General features: G+C 44.1%; 1 protein-coding gene across 2 annotated transcripts; it reads left to right on the forward strand.

The window, feature by feature from the left end:
- Window positions 1-582: 582 nt before the first annotated feature.
- Window positions 583-9789, forward strand: nfil3-5 (nuclear factor, interleukin 3 regulated, member 5). Of its 2 annotated transcripts, none has more exons than XM_085277788.1 (2): window positions 583-946; window positions 5811-9789. In XM_085277788.1, the coding sequence occupies exon 2, from the start codon at window positions 6365-6367 to the stop codon at window positions 8198-8200; it is 1836 nt and encodes a 611-aa protein (XP_085133914.1). In that variant the 5' UTR covers window positions 583-946; window positions 5811-6364; the 3' UTR covers window positions 8201-9789. The 2 variants fall into 2 exon arrangements, with proteins under 2 accessions (XP_085133914.1, XP_085133915.1); XM_085277789.1 differs by lacking the exon at window positions 583-946 and adding an exon at window positions 2126-2592.
- Window positions 9790-10074: the final 285 nt, after the last annotated feature.

The following is a 10074-nucleotide window of genomic DNA, read 5'->3' on the forward strand; positions in this document are numbered from 1 at the left end:
TAAATAATTGAAAAAACACCAAGAAAAAAACACTAGTGTACAGTATTTCCTTTGCCATACCATGAAGTCCAGGTTAGCCCTAAAATTTAATTTTGTATCACAAGAAAAGCACGTGAAAACTGATTTTTACTTCTTTAAGTGAACGTACTTACTAAAGCACCCAATGTGCTCTTATTTTGTGAGAAATAGTTTTGGATCAAATTAATATTAATAATAAACAAATAAATAAACAAGCCAGAGTGGTAAACAAACATCAGTTATTATTATGATTTTTATGAAACTTTTGTTTCCCAGTATGTGTAATACGCTTCATCCTATATATTGTCAGTTAACAATGAATGTGTTTTCCTCCCTCTTCTTTCGTTTCCTTGGTGTCATTCGTTTATTTATACGGGTGTTTCTGATGATTAACAGGTCGTGCTGTTGTTGGGCCATGGCGTCTGTTTAAAGGCATTCGTGGCCTCGTTAGAAAATCTTGTAAATGAGATGACATTACAACGTGGAGTAAGGAAGAACCCGGAGATTAAGGGGCGGGCAGGAGAACAAAAAGAGAGGGGCTAATAACACACACAGAGAGGGGGGTGAGAGAGAGAGAGTCTCGCGCGGAGAGACAGTGGACAGAAACGTGACTAGGCAGCCTAAGAGCTGTTATGCAACTGCTGACCTACTAACACATATTTCTAGAAAGGGAACCGGAGAAACTGGAGCAAAGTGTCCTGCAGCGCACAACACACGGGCAGTCCGAGCCAAAAGACAGAAAGGACATCCAGCCGACCCACTGACTCAACGACAGCTGACCCGAGCAGCGACAGGAAAAGGAGAAGAAAGTTTTTTTTTCTCAGTCGGGAGGTTTCTTCTAAAGGGACACGGGAAGGAGGAAACGGGAGCGAGACAGCTTTTGTGTCGGGGAAGCCTGAATGTTTTCGTCCCTCTCCTGCGTGGAAAGGTAGGTTATAACTGAGCGGCTGGCTGCCGTGTGCTGTTTCTATCTGCCTATTTGCATGTTTTTTTTAATCATTCTGTGCGGGTAGATACGTCTCTGGGTGTGTGTGAGTGTGTTTTGAGGCGAGGACGTGATGCTCATGGCCGGTTATTGTTCACATGGCGACTCTCGGCTGCGCCGGCAGATCCCGCGTCCCTCCGTGACTTTCAGCCGTATGCGGCTCTTTTTGTGTCACGTAAAACACGCAGCTCACCGGGCAAGTGTGATACTTCAGTTGGCGTTTTGTTGCCTTTTTTGTTTCTTTGATGCTTTTACGAAACACCGAGTCCGCTTGGTAAAAACGTGGTTGGCCGTATCGCCGCACACTATGAGGTCAATGTCAAAGCGATGTAATTTCCTCTCATGGTGGTGTTTTCCAGGGAGCACGGGGCTGCTGCTGCTCGGCTCGGACTGTGCTGTGCGGTCAATACACCGTATTAGCTCCTGCACGTGGCATATTGGCATGATATTTTTATGTAGGTCATTGGATCAGTTCAGTTACCCAGATATTGGCAGCCCAGCTAATGCAAAGGCTGGGATTAACGCATGGCTGTTTTGAGGTTATGAATTAATTTGAAGGTCTATCACAGACATCTGTGGGAATCTCATGTCAGAGTAAATGATAAAAGGAAAAAAAAATCATATTTTTTAAACGAGTTTTGGACAAATGATTTGCAGATAGGGTGTGTGTAAACATATGTTAGGGCTTTTTCTCCGTTGAGAAAGATTACTTGGTTGGGTTTTGGGGATTTATTAAATAAATGGTCACATGCAAAGGGGGAAATGTCTGATTTCTATTCAAAGTGGGCCACTGGGCGATTTTTTTTTTTTTTTTTTTTTACTCATAAGGTGCGTTAAGTAAAGCACAGAGCTTTGCTTTGAGGGAGTTGGAGGCTATGACATAACCAGCACACAGCAGGGAAAAGCAATAAATAGCAGCTCCCTCCTGGGACAGAGACGCTTTGTAATTGATTCTCGTTCCCACCCTGCACTTTTCCCCTGTCATTTATATCTACATTAACAACAAAATTCTTGTATCTAAAGAAGGCATTTAGCCAGAAAAGCTGCTATCAGTGATGTAACCCAGCTACTCAGTGTCTGCGAGCTATTTTTAACTTGCTTAGTCTTTTTTCTTTTTTCTCCACCACAAAGGAAGCACCGAGCAGAAAAAGCAGAAGGCTGAACCAGATATAACACTGTTTTCTTTTATTTTTGTGTCTCAAACAAGATTCCAGTGAGGGCTTAGGGAGACCGTTTGTAAAGTTAGAATAACAAGTGAGCATTCAGGATGTGATGCAATGTGTGGAAACCCCTGTCTGGCAAAAGCAGGCACAGTTTTGGTTAGTCCACCTACTGCCAGCTGGTCTGGTTTCAGAGCCACTGCTCTCTGTCCCGACCAGCTTTCTGAATATAGGTCAGACTTGTATCTGGGTGAGGAGACATGAGGTTTAACAGGGCAAGCGGTGGACTACTTTGGCTGCTCTGTCTGTTGCTCTGAGGAATACAGGAACACAGATGGCAGAAGACTTATCTAAGTTCAGCTATTTCCATGGTTTTGGCAACTTTTATTTTTTTACTTTGCAAATCTGCACCACACTTATCTGGTGAATGTAAGTAACAAAAACTTTTGACACATACTTTAATGCAAATCAGATTTGACTAAAAAGAAAAAAGGCTCTTGAAAGGCTATTAAAATGCATATGAATAAAGAATTTTCACAGATAAGTGAATCGAGAATAATTTGTTGTCTTTAGCCCACAGTTCAAAGTTTCATTTAGTCACTTGTTACTTTGGGTACTTGCTAAATGACACGTAGTCGTATATATGTCCCCGTAGCTGACCTGGAATGTCTGGATTCCCGTCTCTTAGTTTTGTTTAACACAAAGCCGCAGGGCAAAATGGTTCCTAGCTGGGGCCCCTCCACGTGTGTGGTGTTGGATCATTTAAAAGATGGGGGAGAGGAAGAGGACGGCATGTGTTTTACTCACGCTTGCCTCAGAGGGGTCAGAGGTGAAGCATTCTTCCTGGAGCGGCAAGTGTCTGGGAACTACTTCAAAGTTGTGTCTCAGTGAAAAACACGGAAACAATCCGTACAGTAGCTGGAGTGAATAATTCTTCTTAATGGGGAAATTAGCTTCTGCAGAAAAAGCCAGTTAGATTATACCACGCTGAGTATCCCTTTATTTTCTAGCATTAGTCTTGGGTAAGAGAGATTGGAAGACATTCAGAGACTTTAACCTGTAGCTCCTGCTTCTGTGTATTACGCATGTATTACACAAGCTTTTCTCTGTAGCAAGAGAAATTCAGAGCACGTACACTACGAGCAACAACAGCAGCCCCTCCCCTTGCAGTCCTAAGAGAGAACCTGTTATATGTGAATTTGGCTGCAGAGATGGGTGTGTGCTCTGACGTCAGTGCTGTATCGCTCACTATCAATTTTGCTGCCGATTCTTATTGTTGTGTGCAGCAAAAGGCGTAGCAACGTTTCTGGAGTGGACAGGAATTAATGTTGCGTGAAAATCACCGAGGCTTTCGTAATATGATTTTTAGGCACATGACGTATTCAAGTGGGTCTCTTTTTTTTTTTGCTCCCGCTGCAGATTCTGTAAAATTCCTCTTATGTCCCCCCCCCCCTCCTTTAGAAAAAAAAAAAGAAATCTCTCTCTGCTTCTGCGTCTCACTCCCTCACCTTTCTGTTGCTCTATTTTTAGAGTGCACTCTAATACTCTCTTTCCCTCTCCTGCCCTCCCTTCGTTGCAGTCCCACTGACCTATTTTATGGCGCACCGTCAAAGACAGGAGGAGTGTTTACCGCTTAGCGTCGTTTCTAGGTCACTGGGACAACATAGACGTATGTGAGCTTCCTTCCCACCCTCCTTTGTCTCGCACCACCCTCGCACCACCACCTCACACACACACACACTCTTCCTGCATGTCTTTACAAAGATTTTTCAGGATTGGAAAGGGGTGGGTGGGGAGGGGTCATCCTACGTGTTTCCACATCTGTTGCTATTCGTATTCAAAGCGCTTATGGTCCAGTGGGGCTTTACACAAGTTTTTTGAGAAGAAGCAGCCAACAAGACAAAGCCAACTCAATTATAAGACCAGCCTGCAGCATATCTACAATAGACCTTGCCCCTGAGTTACAACATAACACATGATTAAATAAATGGTTAGTTATTCAGGTCAGCTTTCAAGCTGTTCCAAGGTCACAATGTGGGTTTTTTTTTTTTTTTTTTAAAGTGAGATTATGTAACAGGGTGACTGACTCGCAGTGAAGAAGAAGAAATGCAGTCACCGGTCGGGAGAAGAGATCACTAGATTAGATAGTTATGCAGCACTGTCTTGTCGGTACAAAATGAGTGGTTTGTTATAGGAAAACAAAAAAACACAATAGCAGAGGTAGATATGAACTTGTCTTGTTCGTGAGAGCTTTTGTTCTCCTCTCATTGACTTCGGTCCATCGTTTACATAACAGGAACAGTCTGTTTGTTTTGGTTTTTGTCTCATTTAAGGCTTCACTGCACTGAAAGAGCACAAGGCGAATATCGAAGCAAAACCGGATCTGCTTTCTGTTTTGTTTTTTAAATTCTGTGCTACGTCTTATTTTTACTAACAGAAGGACTCAAATAGGACGGGCAGCGATAATAAATCTGTAAATCTACATAATAAAAACGTAATCAGTAGAATTGCAGTAATCAAGTCACAAAGCAGAGAATATTCAGCGGGGATTCCTGCGCTCCTAATGATAGAAGAAGGTCATGTTTGTGCGCTGTTTAATTCCGTTATTGCAAATGAAAAGCGACACCAGAGCCATTGTTGCCCACAGGCACAGTGACCTAGATTATTGCATTTGCTCAGTGTGTGTGCGTGTGTGTCGTAAAAAGGATGTTTTTATGTTTGTAAAGGACTTCAGGGCCCTGTGTAATGACGTGTTCTTAATTAATGCATATCATCTGTGTAATCCAATGGAGTGAGTGAGGCAAAGAAAAATAAGGGCAGATCTAGTTATTACATAACACACCACGACTGTCAACATCCGCCTGCGCTGCGTTTGCCATTGTTTTTAACTTTGCAAGACAGGTCGGGTGGGCAAGGCTTCCTGTTGATAAGATGTTGACACCGCACAAGGAAGTTCAGCGGCTTGTGGTGTTGAGTAAATTCAGTCAGTGAGATGAACTACCAGAGAAGCTGTGGCAAAAGACAAACCCCTTTTTGCCCTCTTCCCCATATTTTAGAAAATGAAATCTATAAGTAGAAACCATAAATGCACAGTTTGTGTTGTCATTTTACAACTACGGTAAAGCCGAATCAGTGTGCAGATCACATTTGTATCATTCCCCCTCTAGCTTTTTATCTGTCAGTCTCTGCAGAGCTGGCAGCAGGTCAGCCTGCCTCGGCTCTAGTTATGTGATGGAGCTCCGTCTTACACAAGAGCTCTGCAGCAAGAGCACATACACATGTTTATTCCCAGACTCAGCCCTGAGTGTGTGTGTGTATGTGTGTGTGTGGCTACCCAGACTCTGCAACCAGCTTCATTTTCTTTCTGAAGTCAGTCAAACACAGACAAGACAGAAAAACACTGTCTAAACCCTCGGGGGTTATGTCATAGTTTTTTCTGTGCTGGCTGAATTGAACTGAATAGACGGTGTATTGATCTCAACCCTTAGACCAAAAGCACCCAGAGTAAAGCTTTGTACTACAGTTAATACATATAACCTGAACTGACTTGCATGTAAATACATGTCACAATGAACTGGAGTAATTTTACAGCTAATCTAACTCCCTCTCTGCTTCTGTTCCCCTCCCTTCCTCTGTCACTGTTTCAGTAACCCATTTAGTGGTCGACTAACGGCGGCGTTGAAGCTGGATCCTTAAAGAACCCAAAAGTAGACAGACCGACCTACATCCCATGTAAGACACCGAAAGAAGCGGGTCTGACAGACATCACAGCTCTGCTGAAGATCGAGGAAGACACTGATAAACTCAAAGTCACCCCAAACGAACCTCCAGAGACTACTTTGAACTACTTGCCAAGACAGCTGGAAAACCGTTTGCACAAAATACAGTTTCTTGTTTTAGTTTTCTTGCTCAGAACACTACTTCAATGTCTGAGGTTTTTGTGGAGTTCCACCTCTTTTTAATCTTCCTGGCTAATTTAGACACTTGAACATTTTGATATTATAATTTAAGTAACAGAAATCAATGAGGCTTTCGTTTCGAGGAGCACAAATACCTCATCCAGAAGTTTTCGCTGAACCTGCGACATAGGTCAGACGTCTTAGTAACAAAGCAGAAGGCTCATATAGTTTTACATTTTTTTCCCTACTCCCCCTTTGCCCTTTGCTAGAGTGATACTCTAGCACCCTGCGGGGAAGAAAACATGGAAAGTCTCAGTATACACCTCCCATCCACCAGCAATAACAATGACGAGGAGGGTGACAGTTTTTCCCCGTACAATGGGAGCCTGCCATCCCCTTCTCCCGAAGGATCGGCACGCATTAGCCGCCAGTCTAAAGGTAGCAAGCCTACCGTCACCTCCCGTCGCAAGAGAGAGTTCATTTCTGATGAGAAGAAAGATGCTTGTTATTGGGAAAAACGGAGAAAGAACAACGAAGCAGCCAAGCGCTCAAGAGAAAAGCGTCGCCTCAATGACATGGTGTTGGAAAACCGAGTGATGGCACTGAATGAGGAGAATGTTCGTCTCAAGACGGAGCTCCTTCAGCTCAAGTTGCGCTTTGGCCTCATCAGCACAGCCTCCTACATGGAGAAAAGTCAGCAAATCTCCAACAGCGCCGCTGATGGAAACACTGGCGGCAATGGGAGCAGCACCAACGGCACCCCGAATGGTAACGCATACCTTTCGAGCAGCGGCTACTCCAGCGCATCCCAGGTGATGCTGAATTCAGACTCGTCAGAAGCTGAACAGTCGAGTCTCGGCGAGCGCCACTCCACGCTCCCCAAATATTCCCCCCGTGGCTCCGTGTCTGACATGTCTGACAGCTCTTCCAGCCCTGAACCCATGAGCTACAACATAAAGAAGGAGCCCACAAGCATGGAGATGGCTGGTCTGGAAAACAACATGATTCCCAGTGGGATCACTAATGGGATCCCCAATGGAATGCAGAATGGGGCTTACCATGGCAGCCACAGTGCTCTGGTTTCTCCTCACCAGCAAAGCCCCCCATTGGCTGAAAATGTCATGGACTTCCAGCATCATCATCAACAGCAACAGCAGCAGTGCCACATGGAGATCTCCAACCCCGCTCCTCAGGCCACCTCAGCTCAAAGGAGCGTCATTTTGTATCGCTCCAGCAGTGGCTGTTATCCCATGGAGAGCCAGAGGTCTGAGGAGCAGCAGTCCCAGCAGAGCAGAGCTCCTCAACATTGTCAGGACATGCTGACTTCCAAGTTCTCCGACTGCTCGATGACCATCACAGAGGTCGCTGAGAAGCTGGAGAGAACGAAGACCTTGGACTCTCCACAGTATGAGTACACCAACGGTCACTCTGAGTCAATAGAGGAACTGCAGCAAAGGTATAATCAGCAGCATGACAACCACAGTCTTCAGCACACTAAAAACCACCAGAACCCCTTCGCCCCTGATCTGATCCACAACAACGAGGAGCGGAGGTCCTCCTTCATACAGCACAATGGTTACCTCAACACACTGGATGAAGAGCCCCCGGTGCTCACCTATGAGGGAGGTCCCCAAGCTGATGGTTTCTATCAGGAGAACTCCTCTGCTAAAGACACTTGTTCAAGTGACGGAGACCCTCGTAGCTCTGATAAGGAGGGCTCCACAGATGATGAATCCCCCTCCTCATCCTCCTCAGATATCAGCAGCTACCACCAGAAGATTGAGGGAATTGGTGGTTTGTACGGTGAGTGCCAAGCCGAGGTCAAAGGCACTGCCCTTCCCCACAAGCTCCGCCTCAAGTACAGAGCTCTGTCCAATGGGGCATCGAGAGCACAGGTGGAGGGACTGGTCAGGACCTCGATGTCCCCTTCTCCCACTTTGCCTCAGCATCCTTACCTAGCTCTGTCCAGCAACCCTCACAGTGGCAATGGCAACGGGGAGAGCAAAGATGCTGAGAATGAGCCAGAGTATGTGGAAGACATCAAGTGTCAGGTGAATGAGAGGCCAGAGGCTAAAAATGAGGGAGGTAAAAGGGGATCCAGCGGTGGGAGCGGTGGGCGCAATAAGAGGCGAGATTAAGGACAAATAGGAGCAGCTGTCGTCTGCGGTGGACAGACAAAAAAGAACTGTCACTCACATTGGCACCTTGCGAGGTATAAAAGAAGCCAGTGATCAGTGTGAGATGTAGTTAGGATGTGATTTCACCACCAAGTTTCACTGTGTCACCTGTACCCCTTCCTGTACTCTCTCCTACCTCCCGCCTATCCCTCCAGGTAGATTAACGAGGGATGTGACAGAATGAAACTCTTCAGAGCTGGAGTTTGGGATATTTCCCTCATGGAAAATTCAAACATTATTCAATTATTCATTATTGTAAACTGCCTTAGTGGCTGGCCAGTGTTTATTGTGGCATTATGGGAACATTCCTTTAACCAAAGACACACATCCTTCCTTTAACATCTCCCCTTTTGGCAAAGAGTTACATTCTTCCTCCCTCTCGTCCCTCTTCTTCCTCTCCATTCTCTGAACGATCTGCACACAAGTCCTCTTCACTATTGAAGCACTTAGATTGTATATTACTGTGACATATAAATTTGCATATATGGAATATATATTTTAAGAAGAAAACTGTGGCAAAAACAATAAAAATTAAAGCATTGGGATGTGGAAGTCGTAGACTTTAAAGCGATCAGCTTGTTTGTTGTTTCGAGACACCTTGTACAGTCCTTTTTTGTTTAAAAAAAAAACAAAACGCCTCAAAGTTTCTCTTTTACTAAAAGTATGAGCCACAACTTGTAAAAAAAAATAAAAAAAATCAAATAAGTGAGGTACCCTTCTTTTTTTTAAAAGTTTGAGTTCAGATCGGGGTCCTTATTTAGAGGATCTGACCTCTTTGACACTCAAAGTTGTCAAAACAAGCGAAGGCCAGTTACTCGCATATCAGTCCAGGCTATGCAGTCACACTTTCCTGTTGGCAAGCACAAGGTGAACCTTGTTTGCCGGCCATCCAACAGAAATCAATACGTCTTCATTTCAAGACAAAAATCGTCTGTCCAGTAAGTGAAATGGCTCTCCAGTCACAACCAGCAAAGCTGCTCTCTCTCTTCATAAGGTGCCTCTTTATTGTGTTGTTCCTTGTCCCCACGTTGGCAGCGTCTTAACGATCCCGCTCACCTCCGCACTGAGTTTTAGCAACTGTAGCTGCAGTAGATCATAAAGTATGTACAAGTTTAACTGTTTCACTTCCTGGTGCCTGCCTCTGGCCACTATGTATAAATGTAAAGTTGTCTATCTCTTGTATACTGCTGTCATTATTTTATTATTGTTTTATTAATATTATTTTCTGTTGTATTCGGTTATTCTTTTCGCTGTTATGTGTATTTTTCTGTCATTCACTTGTGTCATTTTTGCTCTAAACTCTTTCTGGTTGTGCTGTGTATTTATTCATGCTACCCTTTGCCCCAGTTACCGTTTGTACTCTGTGTTATTGTATAACCTTTGCTGAAAAGCTTTTTCAGAAGAGAAAAAAAAATGAATAAAGCTTGGCCAGAAGTGATTATGTAATGCTATACTTCACGTGGATATGCAAATGGTTAGAAAAAAACACTCATTTTCGATTGTGAAAGATTCAAAATGGGGGGAAAAAAAATAAAATGTTGTTGAATTTATATACGTCTCTTTTGGATTTTTTTGGAGTTCTTATGAAATTTGACAGGAAATTATCCAGACAAGGAGAAATCCAACTAGCTGATTCACAGCACTCAGATGGTCACTTCCCAGTCTGCCAGCTCGGTGTGGAACCACTTCAACACGTCATCACTTCATACTGTCGACTGGCAAACATTTACTGACTGTGGCACATCAGTACAGCAGGGCATCTGTTGGCTAACCCAGATCTCTGTCTGAATATTCATGTGATATATTTATACTGACAGGTACAAACTAAACATGAC

Source organism: Mchenga conophoros, linkage group LG6 (genome assembly GCF_057382185.1).
Source record: "Mchenga conophoros isolate Kocher_MC1m ecotype Shallow Benthic linkage group LG6, M_conophoros_male_GT1.1, whole genome shotgun sequence".
NCBI classification, from domain to species: domain Eukaryota; kingdom Metazoa; phylum Chordata; class Actinopteri; order Cichliformes; family Cichlidae; genus Mchenga; species Mchenga conophoros.